The sequence below is a fragment of the Cenococcum geophilum genome, assembly GCF_001692895.1.
Source record: "Cenococcum geophilum 1.58 unplaced genomic scaffold K441scaffold_28, whole genome shotgun sequence".
NCBI classification, from domain to species: Eukaryota; Fungi; Ascomycota; class Dothideomycetes; order Gloniales; family Gloniaceae; genus Cenococcum; species Cenococcum geophilum.
This window is the reverse complement of record NW_027137586.1, coordinates 675,389-691,894: the sequence shown is the minus strand read 5'-3', so window position 1 is coordinate 691,894 and position 16,506 is coordinate 675,389. Positions and strand designations below refer to the sequence as shown.

At 36.0% G+C, this 16,506-nt stretch overlaps 1 protein-coding gene across 1 annotated transcript; it reads right to left on the bottom strand.

Annotated features, from left to right (window-relative positions):
* Nucleotides 1–349: 349 nt before the first annotated feature.
* On the bottom strand, nt 350–601 carry K441DRAFT_417519 (uncharacterized protein; the record flags this gene model as incomplete). Its single annotated transcript, XM_067641528.1, has 2 exons — nt 350–463; nt 506–601. Coding segments are annotated over 2 exons (210 nt in total), but the record flags the coding sequence as incomplete, so codon positions are not given.
* Between the last annotated feature and the right edge of the window lie 15,905 nt (nt 602–16,506).

Below are 16,506 nucleotides of genomic sequence, written 5' to 3'. Positions count from 1 at the left end.
GAAGTATACCGCTATAGGCATAATTAGAAGCGTTAGTAATTACTATTAAGGGTAGATTTAGGTCAAAGTAATAAAGTAGTAAAGCCTGCGTAAAGGCAGCGTATAGCTTACGGAATGCCTATTAAGTGTCATTAGGCTAGAACCAAGGTTAATACTATTTAGTAGGCCTTTTTAACTTACGCTTTTACTTCTTCTCCCTATCTAATATTAGGTTATAATATGCCTATATAAGATATACGTGTAGGGGATATACGGTATTTAAATAGTTTTAGATAGATCGCCTATAGAAGTTAGCGAAGCTAAGGAAGACCTAGATGTCCCTATAGGACTTAGACTTAGGCTATTTCTTAATAGCTTTTACGCGGTTAGGGTCTATTATAATACCCCTAGGGGTAATAATAAAGCCTAGGAACTTAACGTTTTTAGTATAAAAGATGCATTTTAATAGTTTAGCGTATAGGCCCTAAGCGCGAAGCTGTTATAGTACCTACTTAATGTACTTAACGTGTCTGTCCTTATTATTTAAGTAAGTGAGAATATTATCTAGGTAAATTATATAAATAGTATCTACTAGGGTTTCTAAAGCTTTATAAATATAGCTCTAGAATATTATAGGGGTATTAGTAAAACTAAAGGGCATTACTAGATACTTAAAGTAACTATAGCGTGTTTTAAATACGGTCTCTATTTATCTCCCTTTTTAATATAAATCCTATAGTACGTATTATAAAGATCTAGCTTTATAAATATTTTTATATAGCTAAGCCTATTAAAGAGTTCGCTAACTAGTGGTAGGGGGTACCGATTCTTAATTATAATCTTATTTAGGCGTCTATAGTTAACGTATAGCCATATTATACCGTCTACTTTTAGTATAAAGAGGATAGGCGCTCTAGCAGGCGACTTGCTGGGCCTAATCTAGCCCTTCTTAAGAGCACTATCTAGGTACTCTTATAAGATCTATAACTCTTTTTATAAGAGGTTATAGAGGGGTATTTATGGTAGCGTCTTACCTTCTTCTAAGTTAACCGTATAGTTGTACTTAGAGTTCTGTAATAGTATGCTTGCTAGCTTATTAAAGAAGATATTAATTTCCTCTTTATATATATCTAGTAGGCTAGGGGCCATAAAGGTTAAAGTAACTATTATATAATAGTGTACTTCTAGAAGCTAGTAGAGAGAAGGGTATAGCCAATATATATTTTATAGGTATACTTACACTAAGAGTGCATATAGCTTTACTGCAGTATACTTAATAGTTTTAGGGTTTTAATTACCTCCCCCTTACGTATAGGTAATCTGCGCTAGTACTAGAGGGTCTCTATAGGTACTTACTGCTAGTAACGGTAGGTCCTCTACTATATTTATAACCGGTATCTTTACGTCTAAAGGGTTTATACAGGTACTCGCTACTAGTGATAATAGGTCCTCTATTATATTTATAACTAGCGTAAAAAGGAGTCTTCTAGCTATAGTAAATAGACTATTTTACCAGCCTTAATATCTACTAGGAAAGTATTAAGGGTGACTATCTAGAGGCGTCTAGGGTCTAAAATACCCTAGATAAACTGTCTAAAATAGAAGCTATTTAATAGATCTGCTTCCGCAAGCCAATCCTATCTAAGAACTATATTATAACTATTAAATAAGCCGCCCTAAAAGGTCTGTAGGCTAATAGTACGAGGGGTACCCTAAGAGTCGCTAGTGGTGACTATTAGATTATAAGCATCCTAGATTGTTATCTGGTTGCTATTAAGGAAATATATAATAGGTTTATATAAATATAGCGCGTAGTATATAGGTAGGTTAAACCTATAGATAATATCTTAATTAATAAGGTTAATTTAATACCTATTATTATATAAAGTATATAGGCGGACTTTGCCCTAGGGCGTATCTATTACAATATATACCATAATACGTTTCTTCTCTCCCTCTATATTAGGCCCTAGTTATAGTTAAAAGAGATATATTACTAGGGCTTTAGGTTTTTAAAGGCCGAGCTAACTTCTCTTTATTAGCCTACTTATAGTATTCCTTATAGTAGCCGCCTACGGTTCTTTAACTTATATACGTAGCATTAGCGTCTAAGGGGTCCCCTAAGCTATCTAGCTTTTAGGTAATCTCCCTAGGAGTTTATTTAAAGCGTTACCCTTTTTAGGTTCTATTTCCTAAACTTAAATTTATAGAGCCTATACTGCGACCACGCTTTATACACAATAATTTACTACTACTACTTCCGCGATCTTCCGCGAGCTTTATAGTATTAAGCAATTACTCTATATAACGGATTTTATTAAAAAGGTCCTTAGTAGTTTTTACCTATTAGGCAAAGTTCTATTAGAAGAGCTCTGCTTATAGCTAGGCTAGGAGATATAAAAACTAAAAGTCTACCTATTATTTAGGATTGATAAAAGGGGTATATAAAAAGAGGTCCTTTAAGTTATATATACGGGCTAAGAAGGCGTTAAACCTCTAGTTCTTCTTTATAACAGCCATATAGTATATAGTAGCGTTATTAAAGTATCTTACTATAGGGTTTCTAATCTAGTCTTAGACCATAATCTTAAACTTATCCTACAATAGAATAAAAACAAAGGAAAACACTATACTAGGATCTGCAAAGGAAGCTATTCCTTTTCTTTTAAAGCACCTAAGGATAGATATCCTAAAAAGCTACAATTAGCTTTCTTCCAGCTAAAGCTAGGAAAAGGCTACTTCAAATCCTTCTCTAGAACAATAGGAAAGGACGAAAAAGGTAGATGCTTTAGGGAATATAATGCTATATAAACCCCTAAGCACTTACTACTAGACTGCAGCCTATATAAAGATAAGAGAAAGAAAATACAAAGGCGACTAGGATCTTCTCTCTCTCTAAAGAAGCTATTTTGCATAAAGAAAGGAAGAGAAGCTCTTTTTCTATTCCTAGACAGGACAGAAATAGCTACTAAAAAGTGGCTAATAGTAGCAGGATCTCTAGAAGGAGGTAACTCCTACTAGGCTCCTAGTAGATAGATAATAGTAAGTAAAAGGACAGAAATAATTTACAAAAGGACAGGGATAGGCGTTAGGATTTCTTATTTCTTATAATCTCTTCTATCGTTTTCTTATTACCTAATAGTTATTAGTAACCTAGTGTCTTTTACTAAGGAACTATAAACTATTAGGACATAGTTACTAGTATATATTAAGCTGCCTGAAAAGGATTTATATATATAGAGCTATAGCGCCATAGCCTAGAGGCTATATGCGCAGTCTTATGCGTAGTATAATACAACGGACCTAAAAAAAAAATTAATCTTATCCTATAGTAAAGGACTCTTATCCTTAGTGCCTAACCGGTAATAAACTAGTTAGGCGATTATCTTTTCTTTTATAAGACCTTTAATGGCCTAGCGTATGCGTTGCTTACAGTTATAGTTAGCGTTATTAATTTTAAATTAGTTCTTAACTGCGGCAATCTACCAATTAAAATGCTATTAAGTAGTACCGCTAATATTAGGTAGTAATTTCTTAACTAGGGCGTTAAGATTTATTTAGCGTATGCGTTTGCTATATAACTTATACTCTTTACTAAAGAGGTAATAGGAGGGCTTTATTAAATCGATAATACTTTATAAGTTAGCTATTTTTTTAGCCAGCTTATCTAGCTCCTTTATATTGGCAGTATTAGGTAAAATGCTACTCCTATTAAGCCTAGGTATATAAGTTAAACTAATTTCTAGCGTTTATAGATATTTAATTATTTTAAGGTTTAGGAGGTAGCTTAAATGCTACTAGTATACCCCTAGCGGTTTTGTCTATACTAAATCCTAAGGTGTTTTATGGTCGCATTACTAGCATATTACTATTAGGTATAGGCGTCGGTTTTCTTTTTAAAGGCATTATAGAAAAATTAAACCGGCTATCCTTCTAAGGGGATTGGTAAGAATTTAAATATAAGGTAAAGATATGGATAGGGAGTCTAATAATAGAATAATAGGGTATATTGTATATACAGAGACAAATCCTTAAGGGAAAAGGAGAAGTCTGTATGCGAGGTAGAAAGGGTTTTCCCTAGGCATGTGTAGAGTATGTACCTTACGGGCAAGTCACCCCTAGGTCGCCTTAGGGTCGCCTATACCTTGCACCTATATAACTATCTACTTAGATTTCACCTAACAGAACTTTAGTATTTCTTTAACCCAGCTAATTAAAGGGTTATATTATTTTAGCTATCTATATCTAAGTATTATTTTATAATACTTTAGGGGTGTTATAAATAGGAAGATATATTTAAGGTATTTACTTATTTACAATTTTATAAAAGCGTAGTACATTAGTTTACTATATAGTGAGAGTTTGCCGTTAAAGCCTTATAGGTCTTAAAGCTTATTAAATTCTTTAAATTTAGGCATTAGGTTTTTATGTAGTTTATATTAATAAAGCCTATACTAGTAGCTCTGCTATCTATTAGGATTTATACCTCTTTCTATTTTCTAAGTATTTAAATTTCGCTAAGTATATTAAGGGAGTTATATTATATATTAGCGCTAAAAGAGCTTAGATACTTATACTCTTATACTTCTTATCTTAGGGCGTAACTTAGCCCTAGAACGATTTATTTTCTAAGTTAACTAAAGGTAAGATACTTTATAGTAACTAAGTATAATTTATAAAATAAGTATAATTTAAGGAATAAGTGCGATTTAAAGACTGGGAGGAACTATGGCGGACCTTTTTAAAAGGGTAAGTTTAATAATTCCTTTAAATATATCCCTTTTTACTACATCTAAAGCATTTTCTATTTATGGCTTATATTCTTTATTTATTAGTTCCTAATAGTATTAAGGTCTATAGAGCTATATATAGGGCTTTTAGGTTTTAGAGATAGATTATGCTTTAGGGTATATACTAGTTTTATAAAGTTTTAAGTATAAGGTATAATTGGCTTTAGAAAATGGGTCTGTTTATTATATTAAAGGTCCTTATTAATTTATTAATATATTATAGCAAATTTAGATAGGTCCTTTAATAGTTTCTATAACCGACTACCGGTACTATGCCAAAACGCCTATATATCACCTGTGTATTACCTGCGTATTGACTGCGTATCGCTTACGTATCACGCTGTTTTGGTTACGAAGTAGTCTCCCCTTTCATCTTATTACCAACACCTTCCTTATGTATTTATATCACTTAATTTCTATAGATTTATAATTAAGTCGTTCTTGTAATTCTTCCGCACTATAAAGCTTATAGTTATAAGCCTGGATTGCACTACCTGCTAACTAATTAATCGGATTAATCTACCTGTTACACTATCTGTTAAGCAGTTAATTTGCTACCTTATTTAAGAAGTTACTACTTCTACTACCTTTGTAAGTGTCTTAAGCTTCTTTATCTACTAAGTGAACGGATAATTAACCTTAAATGATGACCGTACCTAATTGACGAACGAACTAATGAATTAAATTAAAAGTTCAGAACGTTAAAATAAGGTTTTTGCTAAGACACTAATTGGACCCTACCTAACCCCATAAATTCTAAAAATAATAACTATAAATAAATTAAAAGTTAACCTTATCCTTAACCAGCCATTTAACTAAATTTAATAGTTCTTTATTATTTAAGATATAGCCAAAACTAATAAGGTATGGGAGTATATTAACCTATTTAAGAAGAAAGATAAGCTTTTAAAGCTAGAACTACTATATTAATCTATACTAGCGGACGTACTTCCTAATGCTATATTAATAGCTTAACTAGACTAAATTAAGCTTACAGCCTATAATTAGCTCTATGCCAAATATAAAGATAACCTACACGTATATTAAAAGCGAGAATAAGCTATAGACGATATTAGCAACTATATCGTTTGCTTAATACCGGTAGCCTACCTCCCTCTTATTAACGGCCTAGATACGGTATACGAACGGCTATAGGTACTAAAGACTACTCTTGCCCCTACTACCTTAGGTTAAAAGCACAACGTCCTTAATTAATACACGGCTTTAAAAGCTTATAATAAAAAGCAGAGTATTAATAAATGGTTAAATAGCTAGCGGAATGTCTACAAACTTGCGGAATAATTGGAGCTACTAGACGTATAGGGATTTAGGCCACACTACAATTTCGTTTAAGCTATTAAGCCTATCTCTTCTAGCTTTGTAGGAGCCCTAGAAGTAGACCTTATTTATAAGGAACAGAAGGGCAAAGATGCACTATTTATTATTGAACTGATTAAGGAATTTAAGGAGCACTACCGCATGCAGTAAGTGGTATCCTCTGCTACCACTGCTAATAGCTCTGCATTTATAACCCTATAAGGCAATTTAAATTCTAATTTAAATTTTAACGGCAATTCTAATTCTAATTCTAAGTGGAATAAGATATGCGTATGCGGCCTTGTATATTAATTTGGCGACTGCTACTACATTGCTAAGTATAAGCGCCCTTAAGAATAAAAGCTAAACCTAGACGTCTAGAAGGAAGTAGATAAAAAGATCTTATCTATACCTTAGATTAAACGCATTATTAAATAGATTAAAAAATAAGGGGTAAAGAAGGACAATTAAAAAAGTATATATATAATTATAGCACCTGTCGTACCAACCGCGTGCTTACGCGTTCGGTACGCCAAGTACGCGTTTACGCGTTTAGTGCACCAACCACCCGCTTACGCGTCTGGTGCACTTCTGAAGCACTAACTAATTAGGGGGGAGGCGCATCAGTATATAGACTACGTAGTTTGCTTCATATAATCAACAGTTACCACCATCCCAAAGAGCATACGATACTATACGTATTTCGTGCCCCGGGATATGACTTACTTGTGCTATTAAATTAGTACGAACACTAATCAGTGAGCGCGCACAGATTAGCAATCACTTGACACCTCCCCCCGAGCGATATATACGACAGCGACCACCCGTTTAGACTCCTAGTACGACCTACTAAAAGGTCAAAAGTCGGGGATTATAGACTATTACTAACTCTGTATACTTATTTAAGTCTTAGTACGGTTTACTAGAAGTTATAGATGCGAATATAGACCTTTACGGAACCCCTTATCCTTAACCCCCTTAAACCCTAAACCTCTTTAGACCTTATAGAAACCCTTTACCCTTTTACAAACCGGTATAGACCCGTTAATCGCCTTTATAGACCACTATAAGACCCCTTAAACTATTATAGACCCGCTAATTGATTTTATGGACCATTATAAGACCTCCTCTACCCGCTATAAGCTACTATAACCCGCCACAGCTTATATAGACATATAACGCTATACAATATAGTAGATATAAGTAAGCAAATTAGTAAAGGTTAAAAGAAGTAGAGCTAAGGAGTCAACCTTACGTCTACGGACGATGTCAACGACTATATTAATTTCAAAATCCTTAAATACGGACACTATAAGCTTCTAAATAATGACCTATAGGAGCAATATAAGGAAGACTTTACGGACTTTACGGAAGCTATTCTTAAGACTTATAACCCTACTGCTATCCGTAACCTACGAACCCTTTTACGTCACTAAGGTATATAGGTTAAAAAAGATAAACGAGTTACTATTATACGGTCCTTATATAACATAATATAGAAGAAGGACCAAACGGAATAGACTAAAGAGAAAATCCTAGACTAGGTTAAAGCCATAAATAATCTCTCTACTTCTCCCAAACTTAATAGTATTGCTAGCCTTATACCTAACCTACTTAACTAAATTCGTTCTATAAACCTAAGCGATTTTAGAATTAATTTTACGGGCTAAAGTATACCTAGTACCTAAGTTACGGACTGTAATACCCCCGTAAACCAAAATACGGACTAAAACCCTTCTATTAATAAAGCTATAGATCCGCAACCTACCTAAGTTATAGATCCGCAAGCTATATATCCGTAAACTATATATCCGCAAGCCATATATCCATAAGCTATAGATCCGCAAGTTATAGATCCGTAACGTACCTAAGCGAAGACCTATAGTAAGGAACTAGCTAACCTAGCTAAGCTCTATACCAACGAATCTAAGTACAGCGGTAAAAACGACAATTTTAACTTTAAACTAACTATCTTTACGAACCTTTGCTAAAAGGCTAATATTCCTAAATAAGAGTTCAGCTAAGCCTACTCTACTATACTACGCGGCCTAGCACTTAACTACTACTACACTAACCTTAAGAGTAACCCCCTTGGTGTTCCCTTTAATAAGCTATATAAAGCTACCTATAACTACTTTAAAGGACCAAAATATAAGCATGATATTTTTACCTAATGGAATGCGACTAAGCTACGGACCGTAATTAATAAGAACACTAAAAAATTAACTATAGAGTGCCTGCAAATTCTTATTAAAGACCTCCAGCACCTATAGTACGGCCTTAACGCTAAGCTTTAAATAGACGACTTTTTATATAACAAACTTATTACGGCCTACTAGGAAGTAGAGCCCTATAAGTACGCCTATTATAAGCCTATAGACACCTTAGCTGGCCTTATTAATAATTTATGCTCCTCTATTATAACGTATAAAGTCTTAAACCCACCAGGCAGCACTTAAGCCTTTACTATAGATATTTAATATCCGTAAATAAACTCAGACGTCTACTTTACGGACCGCTGCTACCGCCAGCAGCACTCGTACCGACTAAGTCCTACCTATAACCCCTATAGCAACTCCCGTACAAAAACATACCCCTATAGATGGACTAGCTAGAAGTGCTTCATGTGCAGTAAGGAAGGATATTAGTCTATAAGGCATACCTAGGAAGAACGTAACAAGTCTAGGAAGAGACTTAATAGCTATATTAGCTAGTTCATTTTAGAATACAAAGGAGAGGAAATAGAAGAGCCCCCTAATAAGTCAATAGAAGCCCTTATAATTAACTTTAACTTAAATACTTAGGAATAAGAGACCTTAGAGACATTCCTAACTACTTTTAGACCTTTTACAGACAGCTAAGCCTTTAATATCACAACTATATTAGCCGACCGTTCCTTTATATACTTAGTTACGCCCAAAAACTATTCTATAAGCACCCCTATTACGGATATTATAGATTATAAGCAGGACCTATTTGCATATATCACTATAAAACGCTATACCCCTAAGGAATTCTACGGTGTTATAATTAATATAGGTGCCTCTAAGAAGTCTACCATAGGCTACGGACAATACCTTGCATATAGGACCACCATAAATAACAATATGGATATTAATATTACGTAAACTAGGGCCGTAACCGTCTAGTTCGGCATTAGCTTAACTGCATTAATCGGATTAGTAGCAGTTAAGACTCTAATTAGCCTAGTTAACTTCCACGTAGTAAAAGCGGACACCCCTTTCCTACTTTACTTTATAAATATAGATAGGTTACAAGTGTACTATAATAACGTTACGGATACCCTAATTGGCCCTACAACTACCCTAGGAAGTAAGTATATTACCCTACTAATTACACAACGATTTGGACACCCGTTCCTTATATAGGGAGAGACCTTACGGACGTACATTTAGGAATCTTTTAACTATAACCCGTGCTACCTCACTAGTACGGAAATCTACCACCTACACCACCGTTTTGGCCACCTATTAGCTGAAAAGCTGTATAGAGTCCTTAAACGCTCTAGATATGACGACGTTAATAGGAAGGTAATTAACTACCTAACTAAATACTACTCCTACTGCTAGAAATACGGACGTTCTCTAGGCCGATTTAAGTTCACCCTTTATAAGGATCTTAACTTTAACCACTTAGTGTATATAGACATTATGTATATTAACGGCAGCCTAGTACTATATATAATTAATAAGGTAACCCGTTATTAAGCCGCCCGTTAGTTATAAAATATATCTATAAAGTATATTTAGGATATTTTACGGACCTGCTAGATTGATATATATGTCAGACCCCCGTAGTATATCACCCACAACACCGGTAGGAACTTTATTAGTAAGGAATTCCAGCAGTATGCTACGGCCATAGCTATATTAACAAAAGCCGTTCTAGTTAAGGCATATTGGTCTATTGGGCTTATTAAGTAAGCTTACCTAGCCTTATAGAGAGCTTACTAGATTATTACAGACAAATATAAGGATATTTAAAAGGAACTGGCTCTATAGATAGCTATAAAAGCCGTTAATAACACTACTGGCCCGGACGGACTAGTACCTACCCTCTTAGTCTATGGAGCCTACCTAAGGATAAGCAAACTAGATCTTTTTACCCCATCTATTACGGAACGAGCAGCCGCAATACGGAAGGTAATAGCCAAGATAGTTAAGCTACGGGCCAAACAAACTGTTAATAACGCCCTGTATTACCGCAACAGACCTAATACAACCCCAGTATACGACCTCCCGCTTAACTCTAAAGTCCTTATATAGCGTAAAAGCGGCAATTAAAATGGACCTTATTGCCTACTAGCTATAGAAAACGAGACATACTACGTATAACTCCCTAGCGGGCTAACTAGCTTTAGAAGCACGTCCGTAAAACCCTACTTTTAGCCTAAAGACAACTATGACGTTAAGCTAGACGAACTAGAAACACCCGTTAAACTAGACGAACTAGAAGCACCTGCCGAACTAAATAGACTAAAAGCACCCCTGCCTTTAGATAAACTAGAAGTACCTATACCTGCTATAGAAGTCCCCCGTAAACCTACTAAACTTACTAAACCTGCCGTAAAACATGGTCGAGGACGCCCCTAAAAGCACCCTATAACTAAGAACCCTATAACGGAGAATTACCTAACCTCTATAGGAATATCCGCAAGGCAATCTCCGCCTGTAGATATATCAGTTCTAGTATAGGAAACCCCGTTTACGGACTTATGATATAAAGAAATTAACGGACTACTTAAAAAGGGTGTCCTTACGGTTATAATAGAAAGAGATATTCCGCAAGGCGCCCGTATATTTAACTTACGCTTTATTAACAAAATTAAGCACCCTAGTACTAACAAAGCTTTTAAAAAATTAAGGCTTATTATATAAACCTATAACGACTAAGGAAAAGACTTAGTCCTTACGCAATCGCCCACAATTTAATGAGTCAGTTAACGGATTATACTTATACTTACGCCCAGACTACAGCAAAGTAAACCCGTAGCCCTTTACCTACGGGATATCTCGCAAGCCTATATGCAGTCTAATACCTACCTAAGTAGGGACATCTTTATACGGCTACCCAAACCTTCACCACACATGCAACCTTACCAAAAGGTAGCGCCACACTCCAAAACTTACGCATACCCATCTTACCATCAAAAACAATCGATTTTCTAACTTTCAAGACCTAATTCCTACTGCCTAGCGAGCTAGAGGTGGATTTATTTGTCGTTTTACCCCCTTTTCCCAACAGAAAAATTTCTCTAAGGGTGGCCCTAGCTTATAAGCGAGGCACGGACAGGAACACCAAAACTACTACCACTACCACTAATACCAAAACTACAAAATAGGGGCTAGTTTCTCTACTACCTCTTAGCCTAATCTCCCCAGAAATCTTCTAGTAGGATTAGTAAGGAGAAAGGGTATAAGGATAGTAGGAAAACCCCCTATAAAATGCCGAAGCCAAAGCCTGGTAGGCCAAAAAAAAAAATCCTTTAGAAATAAGTGATCATCAGTCTGATATATCACCTCTCTCCCCTCTTCTTCTCTTCTAGCCTATTTAGGGCAGGAGAAAAAAGAGGACATCCTCAGTCTTCTCCTGAAATGAAAACCAAAACCAAAACCAAAAACCTGCAAAAAAGATAACAAAATCGACGACTACTACGGATAGTATGCCTAGCATACCTTTCCCTCCCTTTTCTCCAAAACAACACCTACAAAAAGCTCCTAGAAAGCCTAACTCAGGCTATAAAGGGCTAGAAGAAAGAAGAAAAAGAAAGAAAAAGAACAAGTTAAACAGCTAGAAGACTATACACGGAGTATCCTAGCAGGAGAAACCCCCTTTATACAAGGAAAAGAAAAGGCAAAGATGTCCTACAAGGACTAGTAGAAGAAGTAAGAGCTCTCCGTAAAGGAGGTAGCTCCTACGAAAGAAACTTACGCAGAGAGGCTAAAGAAAGGCCTTACTTCTTCGTCTCCCCACCCTCCTCCTCATCATCATTACCACCACCACCTTCTACCCCTTCTAGTAGGAGTTTTACTTCTACTAGAAGTAGGAAAAAGCAGCTATAAGAAAGAAAGCTAGTCCTAATTACAGCGGAAAAGGACCAACCTTTATAGATACCTTCTCTATACGGAACAAGTCAACCAACTATTTGCATCAAAACTGCAAGTAGAAAAGCCAGTACTAGCGTCTATAGCTAGAACTAAAGGAAAACAAAATATTCTCCTTACGACTACGGAAGAGTATAATGCGGATTTCCTAGTTAAATATAAGGAAATCTGGCATAACTGCGCTTTACCTTTTAAAGAGAACAAAAACTGGAACCATGGGTTCAAATTATAGCCCATGGGGTTCTACCCTACCTTTCCTAGGAGAAGGAGGCTCTAAGCTCTAAAAGAAGAAATTGAGACCTTTAATCCTATAAGGATACAAGGACTACCTAGATGGATCCTTATCTAGTGTAAAAAGACACGATCCACAGACCAGATTTAGCTCTTATAGTTTTTACTATAGAGAGCGAAGAAAAAAGACAAGAATCCTTAAGCAAAAAGAAGATATCAATTGCAGGTACAGCTACTAAGGTAGTAAAAATACCTCGAAGTCTCTCCTACTACGCAGTGTACGAGCTGCCAAAAATTTGGCCATATAGGAGACAGGTGCTCTACTAGGGCCTACAGATACTGTGCGGCTGCACATTTATCTAAAGCCATTCCTGTTTACCTGTATAACAATAGGCAAGCCTTGCCAGCATACCACCCCTCTTTGCATTAATTGTAAAGAAAAACACTTTGCTAATAGTAAAGACTGCGAGACTCTTAAAGCTGCTAAACTAGTACGCGAAGAAGATTCTATGGAAGAATAAAAACAGATAGGATTCTAGAAGGAGGCAACTCCTACTAGGCTCTTAAAAAGATATTAGAGAGCAAAAGGACAGAAATAAATTGCAAAAGGACAGGGATAGGGGTTAGGATTTCTTACAGTCTTTCTTACCATTTTCTCATTCCCTAGTAGTTGTAGTATCTTAGTATTTTACTAGGAAACTATAAACTCCTAATTTAGGAGTTTATAAACTACTAATTTAGGAGTTTATAAACTACTAGGACATAGCTACTAGTACATATTAAGCTGCCTAGAAAGGATTTATGTATATAGAACTATAGCGCCATAGCCTAAGGCTGCATGCGCAGTATTGTACGTAGTATAATACAATGGATAAAAAAAAAATTACGGCTACCCCCCGAGCTTAACCTATAACTAGGAATAATTTTATAGGTTATAAAACCTCTTTACGGAGTACTAGAAGCCGGAAACTATTGGTTTAAGACGTACTACTAGCATTACGTTAGTAAACTTAAAATGGAATAGTTGACCTACAACTCTTGCCTCTTATATACCCCATTAAACGGCCTTAGTATTATTAAACTCTAAACTAATAATACCCTCTTCCTAGCAGACTAAACCTTTGTGGACGCTAAAGAAACTAAACTATAAAAGGCAAAGTTCTTAGTAAAGCCGTGAGAGTAGTTAACTAAGTAAACTCTAATTAAGTTTAATAGAGGCTTAATTATATAAAAGGGCAACCTAATTAAGCTAACTTAGGAACGCTAAGTATAAAACCTAAAGCCTGTTATAGCAAAGCCTATAAACCTTACTAGTTCCCGCGGAGAGACCCGCAAAACCGTAAATACGAAGGACTAATACGCTGTATAGCATGTAAGAGGCGCCTATATTGCTATAGTCTATTAATCTAAATCTGCCTACGACCTATCCTTTATGGCGTAGGTAGTAAACCTATAAGAAGAAAATATTAAGTAGCTTAATAAGCGCATCTAGTGGTAAATCGATAATATAGTAAGGGGACTTACTTTTATACCACTAGACCTAAATTCCCTTAGCCTACTAGTATTTATAAATATATCTTTTGCTAATAATAAAGACCTATTATTACAAATCGGCTTTATAATTATACTTACGGACTATAATTAGGACGTAAATATACTGCACTGGTCCTTAATTAAGTATAAATAAGTAACCTAAAGTGTACTAGCTTCTAAACTATATACACTAGCCTATGGCTTTAATATAGCAGCCGCAATTAAATTAACGGTCTAGAAGATTCTATAACTGGAGTAGTTACCCCTAGTTTTATACACCAATTTAAAGTCCCTTTACGACTATCTAGTTAAACTAGGTATAATATAAGAGAAGAGGCTTATAGTCGACCTAATGTGCTTACATTAGGCCTATAAACGACGTGAGATTACAGAGGTTAAATGGATTAGTAGCAGAAACAACCTAGTAAACGCCATGACTAAGGCAAAGCTGTGTTAAGCTCTTAAAACCCTAATTAATATAAATAAGCTTAACCTAAAGGTTATAAAATGGGTAGAGCAAGACTAACGGAGCATTTACGGTTTAGTTACGGCCCGTCGGAAGGCCGTACGGTGCATTTACGGCCCGTTAAAAGGCTATATAGTTCATTTTACGGACCATAAGCAGGACTTACGACCAGCTTAGAGTACTATTTAGAAGGCAACCCAAAAGGCACCTTAGGAGGGATTTCCTATGTATTTTCTTATGTGTTTTATAGTTCTATTAAGACAATTACAAAGGCTATATATAAGTGGTTTCATTTTCTAAGTACCGCCAGTATATAATTATAGCACCTGTCATACTAACTGCGTGCTTACGCGTTTGGTACGCCGAGTACGCGTTTACGCGTTTGGTGTACTAACTACCCGCTTACGCGTCTGGTGCACTTCTGAAGCACTAACTAATTAGGGGGGAGGCGCATTAGTATATAGACTACGTAGTTTGCTTTATATAATTAATAGTCACCACCATCCTAAAGAGCATACAATACTATATGTATTTCGTGCCCCGGGATATAACTCACTCGTGCTATTAAATTAGTACGAATAGTATAGAATTTATAATTAATTTTTATTCTAAAACCCTACCTTTTAAAACCCTAACTAGCCATACTGCCGTGTTTAGTACTGGTTAAAATCTATTTAAACTCTAGAACACCTAAATACTTAACCCTGGTGTAGATACCCACGTTAATAATAACTAAGAAGACTTTACCTTCTTCTACCTAGCTATAGAAGATGACTACCTAATTGCTAGCAGAAATTTTGAAAAGATTTAAGCTTACGGAATAGTAACTATTACTATTAATACACCTACTAGGAACTTAAAAATGAAGCTATCCTATATAGCGCTAGTACCTACTATATTTATAAATATTATAGCACTCTTAAGAGCTACTAATAACGATATCTATTTTAACTTAGGACGAAACTTGCTATACCGTCTAGTAATTAGCAAAATAGTATGCTATGCGAATCGACTAGGGGGTCACTAGGCGCTAATGCATAGAGATTCTACGCCTACGGATACCCTAGATTTAATAACTTAATTAACCTTCTTAATAAAAAGACATTAACTAAGCAGAATGGCCTGTAAACTAGTTGGAGCTATAGCTATAAAATAGTATAAAATACTTGGCTATGCAGGACCTAATGCTATTAAGTAGCTTCCTAAGTACGTTAATAGCGTAGAGCTTAAAGAGCTAATTGACGAACGAGCACCGCTTAAAGTTGAATGCGAAGTTTGCTTATTATTAAAGTATACGTAGCAGATCTTTTAAAGACGAGAATATGAATTTCTAGCTACTTAACCATTTAAACGGCTAGCATTTAATATTATTACCCTTGGAGAACTAGGGTATAACGGTAATAGATATATAATGCACTTCTATTATATATATTCTAAATTTAATTTTATATATACCGCTAAGAATAAGGATAAAGCTACTGTGACGGCTCGAACCATCGAACAAACGTCTCGACAGAGACTTGAACGAATGCTTGCAAGATCAAGCGAACGAATGCTGTATTACGAAGATATTAAGCTAAGGAGCAAGAGAAGGTGGTGAGGCCACGTCTATATACACATGCCAAAGTCTTACGCGAACCCTGACTAGGTGACCGCGCTCCAGCGGCCGTCACATCACCCCCCCTTTGAAAAAAGCCTGCCCTCAGGCGTCATTCTCCAGTACTCGTCTACCTTGCATACAGTTGTAGTTATTTTGCTGCAGGTGGGGGCAGCAGTAGTCGATGAGATGCTGCAGGCAGAGCAGCGAGTGTCAGTTAGAATGCTGCAGGCAGAGCAGCAAGGGTCGATCGTAGTGCTGCGGGCGTAGCAGCAGAAGTTAATTGTGGTACTGCAGGCAGGGAGCAGTAGTGGTCGAATTAAGGTTTAGCTGCAGGCAGAGCAGCAGATGTCTGTCGGGTAGTAGTACGGTACTAGCGGCGGTAACGATAGTGGTCGAGCACAGAGCTCGTCTATCGGTTGTCTTGTAATAGCAGGTCGAACGTAGAGCCTCGGCTATCAATTGGTC